A 26131-nucleotide genomic window follows, 5' to 3' on the forward strand; every position below is an offset into this window, starting at 1 on the left:
TGGGGAGAGCTGTGATTGGAACCGTGTTTGAGGATCAATACTCAGGCAGCAGAACAAAATGGGATCATTAGATGAGAGTTTAGAGGGAAGGAGACCAGCTACCAGCTATTGTCCTAATATTTTTGCTTTTGTTCTTGCAGTGCTAGGCTCACACACAAAGCCTCATTCATGCTAGGCAACTGCTTTACGTCTGAGCAACACCCCAGCACATTGCCCTGGTTTGAGTGTCAGCTGTTAGCTGGTTGGCCAGACCTGGGGAAGATCTGCCTCAGCCCACACCATATTTCACACGTGTTGTGCTTACTCTTGGATCTCTGGGTCCTAGTGTCCAGCTTTGCTCAATGCACACTCTGCATTTTGCAGTGTTTTCCTCAATCTCTGGCCCAACCCGGACAGAAATATAGGGTAAGACCTTTTCTGCTTTGCCTCCTCATTCTCTCAAACGTCTTTTCTCCAGGCAACCAGAGTGGAGGAAGCAGGGGGACAGCCAGCGCCTGTGTACTCAGAGGGCCATTAGAGCACACAGCTAAAATTAGACCTTCCAGTTCTTGAAAAGCCCACGTGCCATTTCTACTGGCTTGGCACCAGCTTGCAGCCAGTGTTCGCCCTCTCACCTGCCTCCTTTCCTCTGTGTCTTTCCTGACCAACCCTGCTGTGCTTCGTTCTAGCAATTAACTGTCTCTTCCTTGCTGCCTGACGGACTGCAAGACCAGAGTACTGCCTCCGGCTCCCTGCAGCTGATTAGGTCTTTTCCTAAGCCAAGGGAATTTGGGCCTAAGAAAGAGACTTTGGTATCAATCTAAAGAATAACAGTTTTCTTGGAGCCCCATCTAGTTGGCTTTCTCGGTGCCTCCAAGGTGGCCCCTGAAGCACCTTCTGGGAGCTTTTGGGTTCCACTCCAAGAACCAATGTGCTGGATAAGTTCTGAGAGCACTTCCATGTTTCAAGTTCCATGAGCCTCTGATTTGTGTGTTTCAAATCTGTGGCGCTGGGAAAACCGGCTGCAGTACAAAGCTGAGAAGGGCTGGCTTAGAGCATGGCTCTTGAAACTTTATAAATCTCTTGTCTTAGTCACTTTCTCGATACTGAGACACAATTGTTGGCACCCTCAACTTGGAGGAGCAGCGGTTTATTCGGGCTCACAGTTCCAGTCTGTCCTCTGCTGGCTCCAAGGCAAGACAGCCTGGTGGAAGGGCACAGAGGAGGAAAAGCTGCTCATGTCACCTGGGAAGCAGAGAGAGAGAGACAGACAGACATACAGACAGACAGACAGACAGATAGACCTTCCAGGTCACACCCCCCAATAATTCCTCTATAAGGACCCACCTCCTAATATCACATTTAACTAAAGCATCCCATAAGCAAAGCCCTTTTTAAAAGCCCCCCCACAAGACGATGAGGCTTTGGGAGGAACATCTAGATATAAACCATGACATCCACCTATAGCTCTTAATGAGATCCTCGAAACCTTTGTGTCTTTGTCCCTATAGCAATCTTTACCTCCCATGTGACCTTGTCATTAGCACCTAGCCATTAGCACCTCTGAGCTTCCCTACCCTTCATCATGTGGTACTGAAACACTCATTTGGGAAGCCATGGTGAGAATTAAGTAAGATAATGTGAGAATAATGTTTCACCTCTGAAAAGTTACCCGCAAGTATTAGTGGTTATTATTACTTTTTTTTATTAAGAGGATTGTAGAGATGTTGCTTCTTCCACGTAGGAAGCAGCATATTATCATAGTAAGACTGAGGTCTGAGGACTCCTGAACAGCAGAGTTGAAACCCTGGTTCCCCCACTTGGCAGCTGTGTGGAGATCTGAGTAAGTCATTTATCCTCTCTGCATCATCTCAATTTTCTTACCATTACTGGGGGAGCGATAATACAATACTTATCTTCTAGAGTTATAGTACAATTTGGGATAATGTCTATAATAGTGTCGGCACCAGGTAGACACTAAAAATCAAGTAAACAAAATCTTTCCAACACATAGGATCACTCAAATCCACCCTCCTATGCAAATGCTTTTTCTGGAGTAGTCACTTTCTTCTTTTTCTCAAAAACCTCATTGTAGGGATGGACAGACAATTCCATTTATATTAATTCTTTAATAAGATCTTTTTCTGCTATTCAATGACATCTCTTGTGTTGAAGTAGTCAGGACACCTGGCTTTTAAAGGCATAAATGTGTTGAAGAGCAGACTTGAACTTAGAACTTACCCTGGGAAGGTGACATGGGTGTGGGCCAAGTGACCTTATCCTACACCTAATGTTCCCATCACCCTGTAGCCTGAGCCCACTGTGTGACATTCAGACATCTTTTGTCAGGGAGATTGCAGATCTTGGTTGCTGGCTGAGACTCTGGCTCAAATCCTGCTCTCACTATTAATCTGCTCCACGATTCCCCAATAGCTCTGAATTTCCAGAATTCAAGTCCCTTCTTGGAATAGCTATTCTCCTTAAGGTCTGTTGTAGCCATCCATATCACTGGACAGGTGTACTATTTAGCCTTACAACCTCAGTATGGGTTAGGATATTGTGGAATTATACCATCACAGAACCATAAAAGAAACAGTGCAGAGGACTTAGAAATAAACCAACCCAAACACTTGTTTCCCTAAGAGGAAACTGAGGTCCAAATGAGGTTCCTTGAGTTCATGAAGGGCCCTCTGAATTATTAGTACCAAGAGGAGGGCTCAGACTTCCAGCTCCAGTGCTATTCCATGTCTTCCATCCACCTATCCTTCCAACATTTGTTGAGCATGCGCTTAGTGTGTGAAAATCTACACTGAGTGGGACACAGACATTAGGCAACTTGCTCATTTCACACACCCACCTGTATACATTAGCCAGATGGACTGATGAGCCCCTGCCCCCCACCACTAGGGCACAGTGCACATACATGTTGATGGGAAGATAAATGAAACTGAATGTCTCTAATACAGGCTGTCACTCACCTGATTGGGTAGTAAAACTTTCCATGGGATAAAAGCATGAGGAGATCAGAAACATGGCCAGGACTGGGGAGCAGGAAGTAGGAGGAAGGAGATGTTCAGGTCTCTGAAAGCAGGCTTGGGGGGAACGTAAAGCAAATTTCCCTCTCAGAAACAAGGGTCAGCATGAGGATGAATCTTGAGGCTCACCTCTAAGGAGGAGCACTGAAGTTGAACACAAGAGGTGAGGACTCTGAAGCCCCCTCTCACTCTCTATCCCCCATTCCTGCCCTGCAGCCCCTCTCCTGGGCTTTTAGCCTCAAAGTGAAGCCCAATAAGTTGGCTGGGGCCTCACTTTTCTGGAAACTGGAAAGCTACACTGTTTCTGCTGTCCTGTGAGTCACTGTCCTCATTTTGCTGAACTCCAAGGAAATTATTGGTGGTCACAAGGTCACAATTTAAAAATTTCTCATACTTTCTTATGAGTTGATGACTAATAAAGGAAATCTCGAACACTCCCCAAAGGGAGTCCAAGGCACTGTTATCTGGGCATAACAGGAGAGATCTAGGGCTCCCTGGGAGACTCCAGCCCCAGCTCCAGTGAAACCATGGGACTAACTCTGCCCTTCCTCCCCTGGAGTCCAGGCTGACTCCAACTCCAGGGCAAGGTGGAAGGGTGTCAGTGTTCAGGAAGGCGCCCTCTCGAAGCGCTTGCTGTGCTTCTGGCCAGGAGGATGCCTGAGCAATCGCAGCCACACCTATAGTGGGGTGAGATCTGAGAGGCTCCACACAGTACACACTGCACATCGCACGCACATCAGTATCTTGACCCTGCCCTCATGAGCTTGCTGAGAACCTTTCTAATCTCATTAGAATATCTCTTCCGGTCTGCTCTCCAAAAAGCCTCTCTCAAAAGGCAAATCATGTACTGTTCAAATTGATATACCAATCTCTCTAATTTAATGAATTTAAAACAATGTCTACAAAATAAAAGTGATTTTCTACAATATAAGGTTGAAAACCTAAGGCGATATTACTGGCAGGGATAATCCATACTCTTTTATGTCCATTAAATTCTGAATTAACATTTAACAAAAGCCCACTGTGCTTCCATTATGCACCAAGTACCACCTTGGCCCAGTTAGCTTCAGTATTGAAATTCTTCACCCAGAAGATCCAAATGTGCAGTCAAGGGAGCTGCCACCCTGGGACAAGCACGTGGAAGAGGAAAGGACATTCAGTAGAGTTGGCTTCTGTTTGGATCCTGACCTTCCAGATCAAAAATATTAGAAACCTCATTGGACTCTTCGACTTTCAGGTTGGATTTTCTTCCACAAAAGGAAAGAAATAAAAAGGGAGGACGTAGGGGGAAAAAAACTGGAAAAAAAAAAAAAGACTCAAACTGGTTGGGAGCAAACTGGAAAAAATAACTGAGAAAAGGAATTGATGGTCTCCCCATCCTTGTGACCACAGCCAAGAGTCCCTTTCAACTGCAACATGCTGTGACCATACAGATGTCCATGGTGAGTGGAGCAAAGTGAGGCTCTGGAGGAGTCCTTGAAGTCAAATTAGGTAAGTGGCCCTCTTACCCTCTACCCTTGTTTATTTTACCTGTCTGTTCTCTGTCAACCTCAGGATTAACCAATTTAACAGAAGGTTTGATCGCATCTGTAGAAGACAGAAGCCCTCATAGCGGTCCATCTTCCCCTCACCACTTCCTCTATCAGGCTATTCATGGGTGGGTGAATCAGAGGCTGTGCAGGAAGGCAGAGAGGCTGCAGCTGGTGGATGACAGGTGTACTCAGAAGGAACCTGGCATCTTGGTGTGAAGTGCCAGCTCTGGAAAGTAGCTCAACGTTCTGAGAGGACTCCGAGTCCCAGCCACGAAGACAACTGTGCAGCTGGGCTCTGAGGCTCCAGGAGGAAGATGTCATTCTTTTCAGTTGCTTCTGCACTAGAGGGATGCCCCTTGCCCCAGGCTTCTTGGGCCAATGATAGCAAAAGAAGGATTCTGAGTTCACTGGTAGGCCCGCAGAGGAGACTGTTAAGGCACAAGATACAAGATATTGATAATATTCTGAGAAACAAAGTTTAGTTTTCCTCGTAAGTCTGTTTCTGCTAACAATGGATTCAAATTGAATGTATGAAAACAGAACACTTCTTTCTTCCTTAATGGGAATGGCACCTAACTATTTGGATTTAAATTTCTCTGCCTCTTTGTTAATGAAATAGAAAGCAACATATGAATCTCTAGAAAATTCTTTTGTAAATGATCAGATTGAATTACCTGAGGATGAATCAGGCTTTGATTTTTATTTTTAAATATCTTTGAAGGGACTTCTAGCTTTTAGTTCCCTAAAGATTCCACTTTCAGTTCATATGACATGAGTCTCAGGCAGAGACTTCTAGGCCTGAAAAATCAACCCAACAGTACAAGCATTTAGCTGCTTTATGTTCCTGAGTTGCTATCAACTCAGCCTGTCCTCCAAACCCCAGCAGTTTTTTCTTTAAGAGCTTTGGCTGCTTGCATTTTTCCAGGGAGATTCAGTGGTTGTCTTCATCATGGACATCATCTGACTTGCAGTTCAGATCCCTCAGCCGCCTGGTGTGGACCCTTCAGCCTTTCGGCACAGGCACTTCAGCTTCTAGCACTGGCCCTTGGATTCCTGGTGCAGATTCTTCAGTCTCCTGTCTTGGACCCTTGAGCCTCCTCCGGCAGGCTTGCATAAGACATTACACCATGGGCTCCAAACTCTCGACAGGGTCCTTCTGATTTCCAAGGCACACACAGAGATGTCTTGTACTCTTCTACATCTGGCTTTCATAATCACTGACTAATACAACTATACTTTCAAGGATATATGAATTATGTCTCAATAAAAGATGTTTGCAGTAAAATGTTTAAATTATTGTCCAATGCACAGCATCACCATAAAAGGGCTCATTTGCCAACTTAAGTAAACTTCCATTGACCAAAGACGGGACAAGTTGAGCACTAAAATAATAGTAATTACAAGTGATTAAAACTCATCAAATATGTTTAAATCCATGAATTGGTGAATTTTAGGTAACATTCATTACTTTGAAACTGATTAATAACAGAAAAATACTAAGCATTCATCCTTTCCTATATAAATCATGATTAGAATAACTAAGTAGCTGATGAGGATAATGTTTTCTTTGTAGAATTATTTAAATTAATGAACAATGAAAGAATGACAGAAAATAATCATTTGAAAATCTGGTGATATAATGGACCTATGTAATAATTACCAATGGCTGCTAACATCGGAAACAGAGATGATCAGACAGCAGGTATCCTGATGAAAGTGCTCAGTATCACTCATCAAACAAAAACAAAATGAAAACAAACAAACAAAAAAACCTGACCAGAGTTTGATAGGAACTCATTAAACAACTTTAGAAGTGTGCAGCTCTCAGGATGTATGTGGTGGGAACAAACTATTCTGTTTATTCAACAACAAAAACAACACTGCAAGGCCAAAGGCTATAGTAGGATGGAAATGAAATCTAGAAGTAATAGACATTAACCAGTGGCCGTGCAAGAACCTGGTTGGAGAACCTGGTTGAATCCAGATTAAACAAACTGTTGAAAACTTGTAGAAATAAGATTGCTATCTATTGGTAATTAGAAATGCTGGGTGATAGAAATATGGAATTTCTTTGTGCTATCCTCTCTACTTTTGTATATGGTTAAATTTTTCTTTAACAAAAACTTAAAAATGGAAGAAAATTGCAGGGGTTCTGCAAACAAAGGAAAAATAAAGGAACCAAAGGCCAGCAAAATGGCTGCCACCTGACCAGCATAAACAAGCCGTTTTTATTGAGATAATGGACAAAGAAACTCACATTGCACATGCTTAGATTATGTAACTTGTTTGCTTCTTGTCTCATGGGACCTCATGTTTTTATCTTGGCGGGGAATGTTTCAAGGCTTGCACCTTCCACCAAGACACTGCCCACTGGATGTGTCACAGACAAAATGGAGTCAGTGTGGCCTCTCTACACCTCCCCATTTTTTCTTTAGTTTAGGTTTTTTTTTTTTTTTTACCACATTAGAAGCTGGTATTTTAGGTATGAACATTCTGAACATTGTACAAGACATCCACACCAATTAAACAGGGTCAGTGACACCATAAAGAAACATTTGTTTTAGCCTGTTGATATTGGTAACCAACCTGTAAGGAAATTCCATAATCCAGTATTGAGGCCTTGGGACACATGTATCAGTCTGGTAAGTTCTCGTAAATCATGACATTTCCCATTGATGGATTTACTTTCATCAGACAAATTAAAACAGCACATTTGAGCAAGTTCATTACATCCATGATGATGCAATAGAAGTAGATAATCAAGTGCAGTATGATCTAAAATCGCTTGTCAGTGCTCACTTTGTTCTTTGTTTAATAATGCCAAAGCTGTAGACGTATAATTAATTTGTTTTGGCATGAGACAGGCTAGTGCATTAACACTCTGATTGGCCCTGGCTGCCAGGGCAGGCAAGGAAATACCTAAAGCATGAACTTCTGTTTTGGTTAACAGGCTAATAGAAAAGCCCCCACACAGGTCAGTGAGACTAGTTATAGACCGTTTGGTGGAAGACAGTGTAAATTTAGAAGAAGGCAACAATACAGTGAGGTGACTAAGGCAGCATTTCGGGTTATAAGTTAGCAGGGATATAATGGAAGGTAAACTCTTCACATGAGAAAAACCATCCAGCAGGGTGAGGAACATGTCTATTTCCATACAATACTGGATCATAACTAGAACGATTCCAAGTACTATTAGGAAGGCAAAGACATCGAGTGGTGTAATTTTCAATAAGAGCACATGAGGCATTTGAAAGTTGCTACATATGGAGTGAACATTTTAACAGCATTATCAGATATTTTAACAGTGGGAGCGCCCCAGTTTGGAAAGTCAGCACATGTTACAATTTTGTTTGGAATAGTGGAGAAAATGGTGTCACTACTTTGAGAAGCAGGGTCCTTGCATACCAGAATCAAACAGGACCCCAGAATATATTTCATTTCTATCTTTTGAACAAGACAGAAATGAGAGACATTAGCTATTTTTGCCAACTGAACCCAAATATTATATTCCAGTCTTTCCTTGAGGTCGTGAGACTCTAAGGTCCCCATGGTGGGCTGCAAAACATAGAAACAGAATATAAAATAGGCATTAAAGAGTTCATTGTCATTTTGGTAAACACCACCACAAAATCTTCAGCAGTGGGTTCCTCTTCAGATGCACAGAACAAATCTTGTGCAAACTGGATCAGTGCCTTTATATCACCCCAGGTCACTGGCTAAGCAATCGTCATCCTGGATTGCTTCCCAGGTGGCCAGGCATGAGTCAGGGAAAGACAAATTGTGGCATTGTGTTGTGCAGTCCATGGTACTAATTTTTTTTGTGCAGGATGAACACGGTGAGCAGTAATCCACACAGGGCCTGTTGGGGATAACACAGAAGCATCCCCTCCTCCCCAGGTCAGCAGGGCCTGACACCACCCCATCCCAGCCTGGGTCTGGGGGCATTTATAGTCAGCCAAAAAGACTTGAAGAGAAACAGCATGGGACAGCAGAAAGGAGAAGTCAGCTTTGGTAAGTGATAAAACAATATCAATAAGATCAATCCCAAGGAGTGTGAGTGTACCAAGTACGTCTCTGAGAGATAAGAGAGGAAATAGCATTGGTAACGGGAAATAAAGTAGTGGCAGGTGAGTGGGGTAAAGGTAACCATTCAACAATAAATATCTTGCTGCTCTGGATGGCAACAAAGGGAAGGAAGGAGAGAGGGCAGTCCTTCGGGATTCGATCCCCCATAACTGTGGGGAGTGTGTGAGCAAGGCTGTGAAGGGCCTGCTGTAGGGAAGGAGAGGCAGAGATCACATCAGCAGGATCTGTGTGACCTGGTAAAGCATGGAATAGAGTGGTCCAAGGAAAATAGGGCCTTGCCCATTAAGGCAGGGACAGCAGAAGCAGCACACCCGGGAGGACCTGGAAGGCAGCCATGCGGTGTTCCGCCTGTTCGCTGGCCAAAGGTGGCAGCAGCATCCCGGCAGAGATGCACCGTGTGCAGAACAGACATAAGGAAAGGCTTGAGGCTTCGCATGCAGCAGTTTCCTATCTTTTCCCAATCCTCCATAATGAGTATTCCTCCCTCAGGGTACCAAGGCCAATAATCATGAAGTTTTCGCAAAAGTTGTACTAAATTACGCTTGGGGGCAATCTGGCTCACCTTCTTAAGGAGAAAAAGCAGTTCTGTCTGACGTTTCTGTTGTGTTTCAGACAGGAAATTAATTCCCCATGACTTACCCAGGGATTTTTCACAGAAAATGAAGTAGATGCACGCTGGGGACCTTGTTCCCCTCCAGGAACATAGTGAGGGCAAGTCACCCTCCACAGCAGATGTCTCCACTGTCGAGTCCCCTGTTCAGGCACCATATTTAGGGAGTCTGCAGGCAAAAGGAAAATAAAGGGACACACACCAAGGGTCGGCAAAATGGCTGCTGCCCGGCCAGCTTAAGCAAACCACTTTTACTGAGATAAAGAACAAAAACCTCATATTGCATATGCTTAGATTATGTAACTTGTCCTTATGGGACCTCATGTTTTTATCACAGGGGGAATATTTCAAGGCCTGCACCTTCTACCAAGATACTGTCAAACAGATGTGTCCAGGACAAAATGGAGTCAGTGTGGCCTCTCTACAGAAAATGATTACCTCTAGGGAGACGGAAAATGAAGGTGTAAGGAGAGATTACTTTTTCATAACAACTACTATAGAATCATTTGACTGTAACATACGCATATGAAAAGAAAGTCTGTTTCAAAGATTGAAAAGTGAAGACCTACCATATACATGGTACTTAATGCTGAAACTTCAGATACATTATCATCAAACTTTGAAACATCAATGATTCCTGCTCTTGACATTGTGCTAGAGCCAGCCTTAGGCTTTTCAATAAGACAAGGAAAAGAAATAAGAGCCAAATAAATTGTGAACAAAAGGTCAAAAATTATTGTTTTCAGACAATATTGTATGTAGAAGTAATCAAAAATAAATTACAAACTGCAGAAAAGTACCAAGGTGCAAAAATGTATTTTTCCCCACATGTGGACAATGATCAATTAGTATTAGAAAGCATGAGAGACCAAAATTAAAAGACACTGTCAGTACATCAGAAACACTTCATCACAAGGTGGGATGATATTTATGAAGGAACTTACAAAATGTAGGATATAATAAGAGGCCTAAATAAAATTATGAATTTTTATTTTCTGTAACCTCTAAATTCAATGTTTCTAACTAAAAACTCAACAGAACTCTTTGTAGACTAGTCAAACTGATACAAAAACTTGTAGTTTCAAAATTTTGAGAAACATTTGGAAAAGAACAAAGAAGAGGCTTAGTTTTTTGTTTGTTTTGTTTTTACCGTATATTAAGTTTCATGCTTATACTGTGGTGCCTAAAATAGTGAAATCTTGGGTCAAGGATACAAAAATAAATCAGTGAAACATAATAGATCCCAGAAAAAGTCTCTACAAATTTTGAAACTTTCTACACTGTGCAGGTAGCAGTTGGGTAACAGTGGACTAGTCAATAAATAGAGTGATTGTTTTCCCATGTGGGAGAAAAATGCAGTTGATAATTATTTCACATATTCGCAAAAATAAATTCCAGATGAATTGGAGACCTAAGCATGAAAAATAGAAGTTAAATCTGTTAGAAGAAAATAGAGGGTAGAGAACAGGAGAAACAAAACTGGTAAGACAAAGTACTGATTACATCATAATCAAAGTTTTCTGAATAATGAATGATCTCATACAAAGGTAAAAGATAAGCAGCAGCCTACTAAAGAAGATCTCTGCAAAACATGAGATTATACATAGAAGATTCATATCAGAATATACAGAGAGGCTCCACAATTTGAAAAGAACAGTAAGCTAATGAAAAGTTGTACAGAAGCTAGGAATAATTCATACAGGAGGAGATCTCATCGAGGAAATGAAAAATACTCAAACTAATTTATAATCAGAAAACTAGAGGACCAAAATGAGATGCTAGTTCACATCTAACAGATTGGTAAAAATTTAAAAGTATCACTATGAAAATGTTGGGAAATTAAAGTGTGTGAAGTTAATTTAGAGATAAGAATGTAGGATATGGCCTATCTAGCTGAAAATTCACACTCTGTAGGACCCGACAATGCTTAGCAGTATATACATACTTCTTGCTACATCCTTCAGCTAAAATTCTGACACATAAATACAGGGTTATGTTCAAAGGCATTCAAGGACGCAACTAGAGGCCATACTCATCAGTAAAATAAATCAGACCCACATGTGTAAACATCTTATTGTCTCCTTAGTGTAAGAAACTGAAAGAGTAAATAAGATCCAAAGGTACAACAGACAATGTGAAAGGGAAAGAAACTGCTCAAAGGAAAGAACAACCCGGAGTTGGGAAAGGAGAAAAGACGAAAGGGGGGAAATACACACACACACACACACACACACACACACACACATACAAGATAGCTAAAATAATTGTATTGCTAATTCTATTAGTTCTTTGGAAGGAACAGTTAGTGCTTATATTGTTTGATCAATTTTACACCCCTATATTTGATAATCTGAGCAACTGTTTTGAAGATAACAAAATGTAATGTAATAACCATTCTTAAGTTGCTATCTTGTTTTGAAATTTTGTGTCACTTTTCTTTTTTATTCTCTTTAAAATAAAAAAATTGTGTACACAAATTGAAACATCATATTGTATCTCTAAGCTGTGCAATTATTATGTTGACCAAAAAATAAAAAAGAAATATATTCATATAAAATAATAAATAAATAGTGGACAAAAACCTGCAAATAGCCTAGTTCTGGATAAATAAGATATCCTACATACACATGCTTGAATATTATGCAGCAGTTAAAAATGAATGAGGGCTCTTCTATGTATTTGCATATATACAGCCGAAAAAACACAGAATGTTTATTTTAAATATATGTATACAATTTTATTTTCAAAAATAACATAGAATTTAAAAAGCAAGTTCCACAGGGCCGGAGATTTAGCTTGGTGGCACAGGCGGTTGCCTGGTAAGTACGAGGTTATGAGTTCGATCCCCAGTATCAAAAACAAAACAGACAAACAAACAAGTGGAATGACGTCATTTATGTATTTTAAAAGCACGCATCTCTACAAAGTGTTAAACATAGGCACACAGAAATGAGTAATCAGGGGCAAGAAAATGGAGACGAGCGTAGCCAGCAATGCTGAGAAGTTTTGCTAAGGAGGGGAAGGGACTCAGCAGCTGGAGGGAGGGTCTCAGGAAGGTGAGAAGTCTTTTTTAGTAGTAGTAGAACGTGTTTGCATAAATGTAGGCATGATCGGGCGCAGAGTGAAGATCATCACTGGGAAAGAGCAAAATCCTCGCTGGGTGTGGCGGTGCACGTCTGGAACTCAGGCATGACAGAGGTGAGACCGGTCAGGAGGTGACGGCCAGGCTGGGCCACACAGTGAGACCGTGACTCAGAAAGACGGGGGGGGGGGGGGAGAAGGAGGAAGACAAGAAGAGGGAGAGGAAGAAGAGAGGGAAGGGCAGGAGAGAGGGAGGGAGGGAGGCACCACATCCTCAGACAGGAGCTCTGGCCCTCGGGCGCAGGAGAAAGGGCGGTGTGGAGTGCATAGGAAGCAGCACCTTCAAGAAGCCAGGAGGTTTGTTTGTGTGGTGGGGGCACCGCAGAGGCACCGAATGGTTTTGAGTACAGGCAGGACTAAAGAACCTCCTCACATCGCACACCGGTTTTTCCCGAAGGTCTCGGACTACGCTATCGCCAGCTCTAAAGAACCTGTAACCTGCGCTGGCGAGTTCAGCCACCCACTTTGTGCGTGTGACTGGCACAGAACACCAGCCACCCCGGGCTGTTTTCAGCACACCCTCCTCCTGCGCGGGTGCCGCAGCTGGAGGGAGCGCAGGCTGCGCCGCGCAACGGTCACCCCTGGCGAGCCCTCTGCGCCCCGCCTCTGCCGCGCACCCTTTCCAGAAAACCTGCGGTCCCCTCCCGGTTCCAGCACACCAGGGCTCCCGGTTCCTGCCGCCCGCCGCTCCCGCACCAGGGTCCTCACTTCCCAGCCCCCTGGAGCTCCAAGTCCCCCAGCGTACAGTGGTCCGCACCCCAGGCGGCGCCGCTGCCCGCTTGGCCACTTCGAAGACTACGGATCCATCGCTGGCCACAAGGTAGCCCGGGGCAGCCAAAGTAGCGACCCGTACAGGGGCGAAGCGGAGCCCCTTTTCCACGTCCCCAGGTGTGCACCTGTCTGCAGAGCTCGGTCCAAGAACTACCCGGAGACGAGGGGGTCCGGGTCGCATCGGGGGTCCCCCTGCTGGCGAGCGCTTGCTGACTTGTCCGGCTGGCTTGTCCGGCTCTCGGTCGCCGGTCTGCCGCCTCTGCTGTCCCTCCGAGCCCCACCCAGCTCTCCTCTGAGGGAACCAACCGCGAGCCAGGCCCGCTAGCCTCCAGCTGGAAGCGCATAAAATCCTTGCCAGTGACAGCGCCCGAGCGGCTTGGCTGGGGCTCCTGTCCTGAGGGCGACACCGATGTCTCTGGGCTGCGCTTTCAAGCAGGCTCCAGGAACTCTGCTCTCCCCGAAAAGTTGAGAGGAAGTGAATTTGGGGTGGTTTTGGAAGAAGGGGCAGTTATCCTAGCTTTCTGGCTTCTAGAAGCGGTGCACTGTACAAGTGTCCTCTGACACCCTGTCCCTTTGGGCTCTCCTCTTCTCTCCTAGGCTTGCTCCTCTGTCCTCCCTAGAATTTGGAATCTCAGCTCCATTTTCTTCCTCCTTGTCTCATTGTCTCCTCTCATCTCTGTCCCTTTCCAGAAGAAAACAGTTTCCACCTGTTTTCAAGCTTTTTTCTCTCATGGTCAGCTTTCTGTCCACATAGGGCCTTTCTTTCGTCACACCATTTTATCCATCAAACCCTGCACTTGCATCCACATCCTCCCTCTATTCTTCTTTCTCTCCTTCCCTCTGAGCAAACCTTGACCATGGATTCTGAGCCTTCTTGGGCTGCCATCCCTAGCCCACAGGGCACCTTCTCTGCCCTCAATGCCACCACACCCTGGCTCGGCCGGGATGAAGAGCTGGCCAAAGTGGAAATTGGCATACTGGCCACTGTTCTGGTGCTGGCCTCAGGGGGCAACCTGGCCATGCTGCTGATCCTGGGCCTGCTGGGCAGAAAGCGCTCACGCATGCACCTGTTCATGCTGCACCTGGCACTGACTGACCTGGGTGTGGCGCTCTTCCAGGTGCTACCTCAGCTGCTCTGGGACATCACCTACCGTTTCCAGGGCCCTGACCTCCTCTGCCGGGCCATCAAATACTTGCAAGTGCTCAGCATGTTTGCCTCCACCTACATGCTCCTGGCCATGACCCTGGACCGATACTTGGCCGTCTGCCACCCCCTGCGCAACCTCCAGCAGCCCAGCCAGTCTACCTACCTGCTCATCGCTGCTCCGTGGCTGCTGGCTGCCGTCCTCAGCCTTCCTCAGGTCTTCATTTTTTCCTTGCAGGAAGTGATCCAGGGCTCGGGGGTGCTCGACTGCTGGGCTGACTTCCGCTTTCCCTGGGGGCCACAGGCCTACATCACCTGGACTACCATGGCCATGTTTGTCCTGCCTGTGGCCACACTCACAGCTTTCTACAGCCTTATCTGCCATGAGATCTGTAAAAACCTGAAAGTCAAGACAAAGGCCAGGAGAGTAGAAAGAAGTGATTGGAGGACTTGGGACAAGCTCTTACCTTCTGCCCCAGCTGCAGCTACTCAGGGGCTGCCATCCCATGTCAGCAGCATCAGCACCATCTCTCGGGCCAAGATCCGAACCGTGAAGATGACTTTTGTCATTGTGCTGACCTACATCGCTTGCTGGGCACCCTTCTTTAGTGTCCAGATGTGGTCTGTGTGGGATGAGAATGCCCCGGATGAAGGCAAGTATGTGGCCTATGTGGGGATGATGAGGTGAAAAAGTCCAGGGAAGAGAAGTCAGGTTTGCAGGGGGCTACACTGCCTGCCATGGTTAGATAGGTGACAAACGAGTGAAGCAATTAAGAAAATTGGTGATTGTCTTAATTTGTTTTCTGTTGCTATAACAGAATATCTGAGATTGAGTAACTTACAAAGAAAAACATTTCTTGTTGTTCTGGAGGCTGGGAAATCCAAGGTCAAAGGGGCTAGAGCTGGTGAGGGTCTTCTTGCTGGCTGGGGCTCTCTGCAGAGTCTCAAGGTGGTGCCGTGCATCTCACAATGGAGCGAATCCTGAGAGATGGCCAGATTTGCTTTCATAGCAAAACTCATTTCCCCGTGGATTAATCCTTTCAGGAGGGCACAGTCCTCATGACTTAGTCATTCCCAGAGGTCCCACCTGCAAGTCTCATTATGACTTTAAGGTTTACATTTCCAACATATTAATTCTGGGGGACAGATGTTCAAACCATGGCACTGTCCTGTGTGCAAAAGGAATTACAACTTTCATCTAAGCTTACCAGTGTTAGGTATCTTTATGCAAAATTTCCTGAATTTCCACTTTTGACAACCTGCTTAACAGTTTTAAAACACTGTGTGACATTAGCACAGTGGCAGGTTTGCCCAAGCATCTTTCAGTTTGTTAGAAGGCCTTTGGAATCAAACAATGCTAGAACCTAGGAGGAATTTTCAAATGACCTGGCCCAGGAACTGACTCTCATGGCACTCTTCTCTCCTATACCAGCATGTGACTTTGAGCTCCTTCTCAACAGTCACTCACTACCAATCAGTCTGCCTCAGCCCCTTCGTTATATGAGTGAGGAACAGGCTCAGAGAGGCTTGCCCAGGACCACACACCTGGGTATGGCGAAATGAAGATTAGAGCCCCGTCTCCTATCTCTCTGTTTTGTTTTGTTTTGTTTTTCCTCAAACTCATGTCGTGCCCAGACCCCTGGTTCTAAAAGTGCCTCTCCAAGGAGAGGGGCCTCCCTCCTACACGATCAACAAAATGGGAGCCTCCTAGAAGACTGTGGCCTGGTTGGCATGTGGGAGGCCTTGCATGTTGGTGGTGGGGGTGGGTGAGGTGCCCAGCAGCCTGCTGAACCTCAGACACTGCTGGTAGTTGGGCCATTCGAGGTGACCTTGCTCTCAGGAAGGCTCAGGTTTGTGTTTGGGCAGCCTACATGTTGCATCGGTTCCTGTTCCCCACAAACAGGAGTGGAGCATGAGGACAAGTGGACAAGGACCTGTGTCGCCAGGTGGCTGTGACTAGGAGTACCTAACCTGCCCTGCACCTCATGGTGTGTACAGCTCAGGACACCTGTGCATGGAGTGTGTGTAGCATACAACCCCCTTGTGCAGGTCTGCCAGCACTCCTGCCTGGAAGCGTCCTGAGAGCTCACTGCCCAGCAGGGTGAAGCTACCAATTCCCACCAGCCTGTAGGAAGTTGTTGCCTCTCTTTGTGTTTTTGTTCTTAAATCATTTTGTTCATCCCACAACACACTCGAGCCAAACATTTTGCTTTCCTGGAAAGATGAAAGGTTTATTTCAGGAAAAATGAAAACTAATGCCAAACTAGAATGGTCCCTTCTTAACCACTCTTTGGACATCAACTTGGAAAGGGGTTATTTGCAAAGTATTTTGTAAGCAATGAGTGTTCTAAATCCAGTGAAGTACGTACAGTCTCCGCACATGGGATCTCCCAGTGCCAAGCACCTTGAGTCCTCATGCTTCCGGGAGGTGACCTTCTCTATTGTACAGCTGAGTATGCAAGGCTCAGAGAGGTAAAACAACTGGTCCAAAATGCCACTGTTAGTTGGAGAGGGGGTCAGGATTTGAATTGAGGTCTTTATGGACCAAGCCTTATCCACACCATAGCTTTATTCCCAACAGTCACCGTTTAATCAGTGGCACCAGGGGTTGGGGGGCCCTTCACCCCTGTATCAAGGAACCCACAAAGAGATAAGGATCTTGATGGTCAGCTGTATGGGCTTTGCTGCTTGCCTGCAGCACCCACAAAGCTGGTCCCTAGTGCCTCACCCGCATCATGATTTGCCACTTGCCAACAGCATCTCTGAGCAAGGATCACAAGAACAAAGCATAATCTACAGACGGTGGTCTCAGAAAGATAAGAGTGATAAGCTGAAATTCATTACTTTAAACTTGCTTTTAGGTATACTAAGCTCTCTGCTACAGCATGCTGGCCCCTGGTCTCTTGGCTCCAGGTCTCTGGTTTGTGTCGGAGTCTGTGCCCTTGCCCCATCCCTGAGCCCACTGTCTGCTGAGCTTCTGCCTGGACTGGGTGCACCAGAGCATCCCTCTGGGCTGACAGGTGGAGCACCCGTGGATGCTGCTGCTTCCTCATGGCCTTCTCCAGCCTCTGCACTAGTCCTGGATCAGAAGGCCAAACCAAATGGATGCTTCCTAAGCCAAGGGTCTTGTTCATCCATCCCAGGTGCCTTCACCTTCCCACCCTGTGACTCATGCCTCTTACCCTTGTCTTTCCTTCTCTTGGGGGATGCTCACGAGAAGTGGTTTACCTGAAGCTTCAGTGGTGCTCTATGGCATGGGCACACAGGCTGTGTGTTTGACTTCGCCAGTTAGAGCTCTCTAGAGGACCTCTGTCTTACAGCTGGAAGACCTGGATTCAAAAGGCAGTTCTTGCTCAGTATGCTGTAACCTCCAGGAGGTTTACCCCTAAGCTTCCTTTGAGCTCTGCTGATCCGGCCTGCGGATCAATCCATGGGGTGTACCTGAAGGAGGAACAGGGATTAAATAAAGACATAGAGGAGACAAAGAGAGACGGAAGCAAGTCGAGAGAGAATCCGATCAAGCCCCGTTTTATTCCAGAAGTGACTACATCTTTTATAGGCCAAGGGCGGGCTGGTGGGACAGGAAGAGGCTATGGGGATGAATACAACAGGGTCATTGTCACATCCAGGTATGTGACGTAAGCAGGAGGGGATTATGGTTAGTGTAGGCAGACGCATTGTGCCCTGCCATAGGAAAGAAAGAGAGGCAGGGAGGCAGCAATGGGGCTGTCGCGTGGCTCCCTACATATCCTCCCTTTCTATATTATTTAATCAGGAGTATGGCAGGCCCTGTGAGGACAACATCTGTCTTAGGTCAAGGACCTCATTACATGAACCCAACCAAGCCTTACCCGTCATGGGCTTGCAGGACAGCAGTTGGTCCTGTGTCTGTCTTAGGTGGCCGATGGAATTAACATGCATGTCCTAGTTGCCGTCTCTGACTGCCTGTCCATTGCCCCAGGGCAGTTAGGCCGCACTGTCATATGGACCATTTGTGGGAATTCCTTCCCGGTAGGTTTGTTGATCTGCCATCTCCAGCTGATGACAGTGTACCTGAATGGGCTTTGCCATAAACACGTCTATCCGGTTATTAATGAGCATCATAATCTTCTGAAAAATACAAGGACTCACAGAAAGGAGAAGCAATAGGGCAGCTAGGGGACCCAAAAGGGGCGTTAGGTAAGAGAAAAGCTCCCCCCCTCACACACATCGAGGAGAAGGGGTTGGCAGCCATTTGTTGTTGTCATTGTTGAAGTCGTTCTTCTATTTCTTGGAGCCTGTCTCGCATAACACTGGACGCAGTCTATTTGGCTGGTTTATGTTCCTCCAGACTGAGAAGAGCCTCCTCTGCAGTCACAGGGGGCTGTGTGCATGGCTGTCAGCAGTTGTAGTCTGTTTGGCAGGGGTTGAAATCCACCAGGGGTGTGGTACGGTCCAAGGAGAAGGCTGAGTAGGCAGCATAGAGCTCCGGGGAGTTGTGTCACCTGTAAGAGAACACAGGGGATTGTGCCTCAGGAAATGACATTATTCCTGGGCGTGGCATGGGGTCTTTGAAGAACTGTCTATTTGTTTTACAAGGTGCTCAGGTAGCAATCTAGTCTCTCTATCTTGTTGAGAGTAAACACATACTGAGCCTTGTCCCCATATGAGAACGGGGTCAGGGCCATGCCATGAATTAGTCAGGGGATCTCGCCATGGTACAGAAGCAAATTGCTTTTGTGTTTCAGAATGCCAAAAACACATGGCTGCTGATTGTCCAGAAGCATCCAAATTTAAAAATTTAAGGATGAATAAGGCATGAGATAGAATATTTTTAGGTGTCCTCTTTGTGGAGTACCATTCCCCCCTTTTTTATCTTATCAACAGTGAGTTTTAGGGAGAGATGTGCCCTTTTAACTATGCCTTGACCTTGAGGGTTATAAGGTATGTCTTTTAGATGATCAATATTAAGATGTTGAAAGAGACGAGCAAAGGCAGAACTAGCATAGCCTGGACCATTATCAGTCTTTAATTGTTGTGGGCATCTCAGAACTGATAAGGTAGTTAACATATGGCTAATAATGTTTGGTAGGTTTGCCAGTCTGGGGAGAGGTATAAATGAAACCACTAAAGATATTTATAGTTAAATGAACATATTTAAGATCGCCAAACTCAGGAATGTGGGTGACATCCATTTGCCATAATGCATTGAGGATAAGTCCTCTAGGACCAACCCCAAAGTACGGAACTGGGAGGTGCACGGCACAAGAAAGGCAATTTTTTATTATCTGCCTGGCTTGTTTTCTAGTAATCTTAATACAGAATTACAGAAAAATAAATGGTAAGAAATCACTAGTTGATAAGTTACATATTGTCATCTTAGAAATAGCTGTTCAGGTTACAAAATTAAAGCATGCAAAGTGACAAACAGTGACATTGCCAACAGTTCTGCTCAATGATCCAACAAAAACTTAGTAATATGGTTATCAGTCCTATACACTTGTTTTTTATCTCAAAGAGGGCAAGACCAAACATATCAAAAGAGAACAAAACAGTTTTTAAAAAAAGATTTAAAGAAATACAGATTTTAAAGCAAGTCCACTGGAGATCTTTACTGTTTACTTAATTGTCTCTATTTTCCTCCAAACAGTTGTCCCCATCTTCATGCACATTAAATACACACTGCATATTATAGAACTAATCAGATCACCACAGGATGATGAAGGCTCCTCAGTCCTTAAGATCTGACATTGGGGAAGACAATAATAACTACCATAGTGTCTCTCATTCTCCTTTCAACAGCTGTCCCCTCCTTTCATATGCTGAAATTAAACTTAAGAGACTAGACAGATATCACTCCGATCAGTTAAATAAGTCAAAGTAATTGACATTGGAATCTTTATCTCTGGAGTCTTTTTGTAAAATGACCAGTCTCTCTACAGGTAAAACAGTTTTGTTTATGCTTTTGAGATAACAACTGTCCAACTGCAAACCTCTGCAAGGCAGCAGTGACAGCAAAGGTGTATATATCTTGTTAGGCCTGTTCTATTTTTACGAGGTCTGATAGCGGCCCGGTAGACGGTGCCGGCACCTTTAAAAACCAGCTGTTCAACAAAATTAGTGCCTACATCAGCACGGCCAAAGACTCCGCTAGCAGCAGCAATCAAACAATCAACAAACTCTGAAAAGGGTTTATCTGGGCCTTGCGTAATGCTAGTGAGAGAGGAGCTCATATTATCTTTTGCAGGCAGCTTTCGCCATGCTCGAGTAGCTGCTGTTTGAATTTGAGTGAAAAGTGTTGGACTAAACTCTTTTTGAGCCTTTCTGCATGCATAGGCATCTTCCACTATTAACATATGAAGGTCCCACCTATTGCCAGCCTGTATATTGTGTCTGGCAGTCTCTTTGCAATTTTTTGTATATTCTGATTTTTACAAAAGATTATCCCCACCCGATAAAGTCACTCAGGCCAATCTTTGCCAATCTGTAGGTGTGAGCCAGCCATCAGCCAGAGAATTTAAAACAGCAAGAATGAAAGCAGCTGTAAGGCCATATTGGGCAATCGCTGCCTTTAATTCTTTTAAAGCAGCCACTGTGAACGGCGTATGTGTCCTAATGACTTGTGGAGCTAGCGGCGTGGTGTTCACACCATCTTGCGGCTGTGCGGTGCCATCTTGGGGAGGTACATTTGTTTCTGTCACCGGAAACGCCATTTCGGGGAGGGACCCACGCTGATGTGGCAGAAGTGAGGCAAGTGCCATTTTAAGAGCGCCACGAGGCTTGCCGGAGGCAGGCACCATCTTAGGGGCACTATAAGGCTGTGCAGCTCGGAGGGCCTTGTGTGACTGTCTCCTCAATCTGAGGATCTGCATGCCGCTGGGCAAGCAGCTCAGAGATTAAATTCCAATATGCAAAGGTGGTCACCAGAACCTTTTTTTGGGACGAAAACCCTATAATAATCTTTTAAAGCATCTCTTACTCTTTTCCACCTCTTGGAATCTATAGAACCCTCAAGGGCAAACCTTATGGATAAATTGAAAATACTGCAATAATTCTTTAGTTTTAACCTTTACCCCTCTTGTCTTCCATGCTTTTATAAGGCCTCCCACAAACAATTTGTGTTTGCTCAATGCTTGACCCATGTCCGGGAAAGGGAATGGGGTCGCCATTCACTCACCATGACTCGGGCAGGCACGTCAGGTAGTCATCTGCGCAGGCCTCGGTACTTGATTTAATGTCCTGTTGCTTTTAGCTTTGATCCTTGATTTAGTTTGCTCACTTCTCACCGTGGTCTCTGGTTCAATTCGCTTTCACTTTAAGCAGGCTGTCTCGAATGGCTCCCTCGTTGACTCCTCCATGCCAGGAGCTCCACATTGGGCGCCACTTGATCCGGCCTGCAGATCAATCTGTGGGGTGTACCTGGAGGAGGAACAGGGATTAAATAAAGACATAGGGGAGACAAAGAGAGACAGAAGCAAGTCGAGAGAGAATCCAATCAAGCTCCGTTTTATTCCAGAAGTGATTACATCTTTTATAGACCAAGGGCGGGCTGGTGGGACAGGAAGAGGCTATGGGGATGAATACAACAGGGTCATCATCACATCCGGGTATGTGACATAAGCAGGAGGGGATTATGGTTAATGTAGGCAGACGCATTGTGCCCATAGGAGAGAGAGAGGCAGGGAGACAGTAATGGGGCTGTTGCACAGCTCCCTCCACTCTGCCATTGCTTTCCATGATCCTGCAGCCCTCTCTGAAGAGCACATGAACTCAGCAAGCCACTGAGCTGTAGCTGTAACCAGGGTGATGCAGCAGGTGGCTGGGGCCCACCCCAGCAGCTTCCCTGTTGACATGAGGGGTTTCACTTCATTGCTTCTGGAAGGAATCTTATCAGAGTTCTGACTGCACAAGAGAGAAATTTGTTTTTCCCTACAACAAGTGCATTTCATGCCTGAAAACACAGGATAGTGCTGGCCTGGAATGAGACATTCAGCTGTCCTGTCCCAAGAATCCGTCTCTGCTTCACAATTAGAGATGACAGTGTAGACACCTGCAAGAGCAGTCATGCTCCACTGATTACTCTGCTAGGTCCCTAGTGTGGGTCTCCAGTTCCAGTGCTCACACATGTTCAATGACTGAGTAACAAAATGAGTGGGATTGCCCCAAAGATGGGGGAGGACACAACCCAGAAGGCAATGTGAAGACATGGTCCATTACATTGATGGGGACAGGGGTAGAAGAGACCTGACCTTGGTTACTTTGTCAGAGTGTTTTATAGGTATGTGTCACCTAGGTCTATACCCACCAGGGGATCCATGGTCTCAGTTCTAGAAGAAAACCACTTTCTCCCATGTGGCTGGTTCTGGCCCCAGAAACATGTAAGCTAAATTCAACCGGAACAAATTTCAGCTCCTCCCCTCCCCTCAGAGTTACAAAATAAAAACAAACCAAAAAATCAGTAAGGTGAAACTCGAGAGTTAGGGTCCCAGGTTTATGCCACAGCTGTAGTCCTTTCCGGTTGTAAGTGAAGCCTTTGCTTCTCTGGCACTCAACATCCTCATTTGTCTGTGAGGGCTGGCCTCTCTCCTGGGTCCCTGCTCACTGTCATCCTCTGATTTCCTATGCTTCTCTCTTGCAGATTCCACCAACGTGGCTTTCACCATCACCATGCTTCTGGGCAACCTCAGCAGCTGCTGTAACCCCTGGATCTACATGGGGTTCAACAGCCACCTGTTGCCATGGTCCTTGCATCAGCTGGCCTGCTGCAGAAGGGCCCGGCCCCGGCTGCACAGAGAGCTCTCCAATGGCAGTCTGTCCAGCCGCCGCACCACACTGCTGACCCGCTCCAGCTGCCCACCCAATTTCAGCCTCAGTCTCAGCCTGGGCGGGAAGCCAGGGCCTGCAGGATCACTGAAGGACTTAGAACAGGAAGAGGGTGAAGCCACCACTGAGACCAGCATGCTTTAGAGAGGGCTCCCTGCAGTCCGGGTCACCCGATGGTGAGAGGAGGTCTCTGTCCATCCTGGGCATCGGTGTGAGGACTTGGAGGTCGGTACTGGCCTCAGAGGAGCCTGGTTTGAAAAGGGAGAAAGGGACACAGTGGTTGTCCTTACCTTTAGTGCCATAATTAGTCCTAGTGTGAAGACTGCAAGCCAGGGGACTCCAACTGCTCTTTCCCCTGGAGCTACTACAGGGAAAGCCGCCCTTGAGAAGGAGAGGCATGAGCTTAGCTTTGGGTGTCCCTAAGGCTCTGTGGAATCTCCACTGTGAATCAGATGGGCCCTGGCACTGGGGTAGGAGCTCAGGATTGCACTTTACCTCTCCTTTTATAGGGGCTGCCCTTGCACCTTTTCAGGAACTGGTTCTGTCCTATGCTATGTCCAAAGGAGAGCAACCAGACACTGGGCTTCCCAGCCTCAGGAGCTCATTCTGGGAAATTCCTGAAGGAATGCTGATCTTGTTCGGATCTATGGATGACAGCCCTTGCAGCACTGTAGGAAGCTCTTGTGGACATGCTGGGCTAATGGGAAAGCCTTAGATGGGGACAGGCCCCTTGAAAAGCCAGAGGCAGCTTTGTGCTCCCAGTGGCTGGTCCCATTTCTGACAACTAACCCCAACAGGACCAAACAAAGGTATCTCTGGGCAGGGCACTTGGAAAAGATGCTTGTGTCATCCGTAGAGTATGCAGGTTATTTCTTAAAACCCACACAGGAGCAGGAAGAGGGGGGGCAGGGAGGGCAGAGAGGATAGTGAGTGAGGGCTGGGGTTCACCAGCTGAATACGGGGATTCTTCAGAATGGCTCTTTGTGTTGTTTGGTATAGGCCAGCAATTTCCCAGAAGGCTCTGTTGTGTTTTGTATGTAAATAGGTGTTTTCTCTGTCAAGGGACTGTAGATTTAGCGCACACTGCAGCAGTTTGCTCCTGGGTCTGGAATCCAGACATGTGGTTAAAATTGATCAATAAAGTTCTTTAACATCCAAAGAATTTGTGGGATTGTTTCCTAGGGGCAACCACAGTGGGATGTACAAGATAAAATTAAACCGTGATCTTCCTGAGCAAGGAGTCTAGAGCGGCCACTTGCCTGGAGCCCCTCTGTCCAGCTCGAACGGAAAAAGCTGAGTGTCTTCGTGTTTGCCCTGGAGCCAGAAGGTGGCAGTGTTGAGCTGAAAGCGTCCACTGACAGCCTGGGCTGAGCTGGCGGCTCTTGCAAAAAATTAGGATGAAGTTCTTTCTCCAGTCAAATATTGCTGAGATTCCGTGTCTACACCCACCTTTTTTGCAGAGCTTGGAGCAGTAATGACTCTAGGAGCGGGATGGAAAAGTTCCTCACTCCTCAGTTTGCATGTCTTACTGAACTTTCTCTTCCAGACTCTCAGTCCCATATCTGGCACAGTCCTTCTGAAATACCCGGATGCCTGATTTCTTCTCTTGAAGCTCACAGAAGCTGTATGTATTTGTCAAGGACAAAGAAAAAGAGGCTTCCATGGCAGAGGGAAGGGCTGAGTATAGAAATTTCAGCTGGGACTTGTGTGTATCAAAAAACCAGGTGAGCCAGAGTTCCTTTTCTGTGTCCTGGTATAGAGACTGGAGGGAATGTGTCTTCTTGAGAGCCCCTCTGAGCCCATAAATCCATCCTGATCCCAGGAGAAAAGTCCACTGATGCTGAACACAAAATACCCCCTCATCATCCATGGTGGGCATATGGTGCTTGAAGACAAGTCACATTTGCTGTGGTCTAGATTCCCAGCTCATTGTTGGCAGGTGTTATGGATTAAAAGCTGGTGGTCAACTTAACACCAGATGAATTAAATCAGCATGGTTCTGACTTAAATGGCCCGCCTGAAGAAAGTTGCCAGCATAAAAGGAAACATGAAGAGGCAGACTGAGGCACTGTGGGTTCTCCTAAGTGTTGCTGTTTGGAGCCATTGGTTCCCCTAGAGGAGCTTGTCATACTGGCTTCCCTGATAAGAATTCAGCCATTATCATTGGAGGAGCTCGGGACCTTGTTGCTGAGAGTGGCTGCTATTCACTTTGGGGGAGCTCTGGTTTTTACTTTGAGCATCACTTCCTGGCTCCAGAGGGGAAGATGTGTGTTATTTAATCTCCAGGAGAAGTTTCTCACACTGGCTTCCTGATATGTACTCAGCTGTTCTCATCATAGAGGAGCTTAGGACATTATTGTTGCTGAGAATGGCCGTGGTACTTTTTGGGGGATCCCTGGTCCTTATTTTGAGTGTCACTTCTTGGTTCCAGTGTAGAACACTTAACCTATGAGCACAGCTCCATCACCCTGGCATAGACTTTCTAGCTTCCACCACTGACCTTTGGGCCTTCCCAGTGCAGATCTGTGAAACAGACTTGCATGAGTCATTGCTTGGGCTCTAGGCCTCTAGTTATAGTCATGGGAGGCACTGTCATGGGCTCTAGGTCTTCGGCTGGATTCATGCAAGACATTGCTGTGGGATGCAGGCCCTCTGCTGGATTTAGTGTTTAATGTTGTGGACAGATTCCTTGCACTTTCTTGTATTTAACTCTGGGTGACCATCATAAAATAATATTATAAATTCTGTGTTCTGTACGTAAGTGTTCTCCTTGCAACCCCTGACTACAACAGCAGGTAATCAACCATTTACTGGTTGCCACTAGCAAATTAGTTCCTATCTTATCAGGTAGTTTTGAGGAGGTTTTCACTGAGTCCTCACTCCTGGAAGAACCCAGAGTGGATCAGCACAATGGTTTCCTGGAGGTGCCAATGATTATTAACGTGGGAGAACATAACTTCATCAAACTGGAAGCTGTTCCTCAAAGGGAGATTATATATCCAGACTATCATATAGATTTGAGCAGCCAACC

General features: G+C 45.8%; 1 protein-coding gene across 1 annotated transcript; it reads left to right on the top strand.

Annotated features, from left to right (window-relative positions):
* Window positions 1–12691: 12691 nt before the first annotated feature.
* Window positions 12692–24262, top strand: Avpr1b (arginine vasopressin receptor 1B). The gene is made up of 2 exons (XM_003474668.5): window positions 12692–14951; window positions 22916–24262. Exons 1-2 carry the CDS (start codon window positions 14012–14014, stop codon window positions 23242–23244), a joined length of 1269 nt encoding a protein of 422 aa, XP_003474716.1. The 5' UTR covers window positions 12692–14011; the 3' UTR covers window positions 23245–24262.
* The last annotated feature ends 1869 nt before the right edge of the window (window positions 24263–26131 follow it).

This window comes from Cavia porcellus, unplaced genomic scaffold (genome assembly GCF_034190915.1).
Source record: "Cavia porcellus strain 051 isolate PalLab524CR breed Dunkin Hartley unplaced genomic scaffold, mCavPor4.1 scaffold_29, whole genome shotgun sequence".
Lineage (NCBI taxonomy): Eukaryota > Metazoa > Chordata > Mammalia > Rodentia > Caviidae > Cavia > Cavia porcellus.

What these genes read in the sequence shown, in the direction of transcription:
- Avpr1b (XM_003474668.5), top strand. Translation starts at nt 14,012, where the DNA reads ATGGATTCTGAGCCTTCTTGGGCTGCCATCCCTAGCCCACAGGGCACC. An exon ending in TGAGAATGCCCCGGATGAAG is followed by an intron (nt 14,952 to 22,915) that starts GCAAGTATGTGG and finishes TCTCTCTTGCAG; the next exon opens with ATTCCACCAACGTGGCTTTC.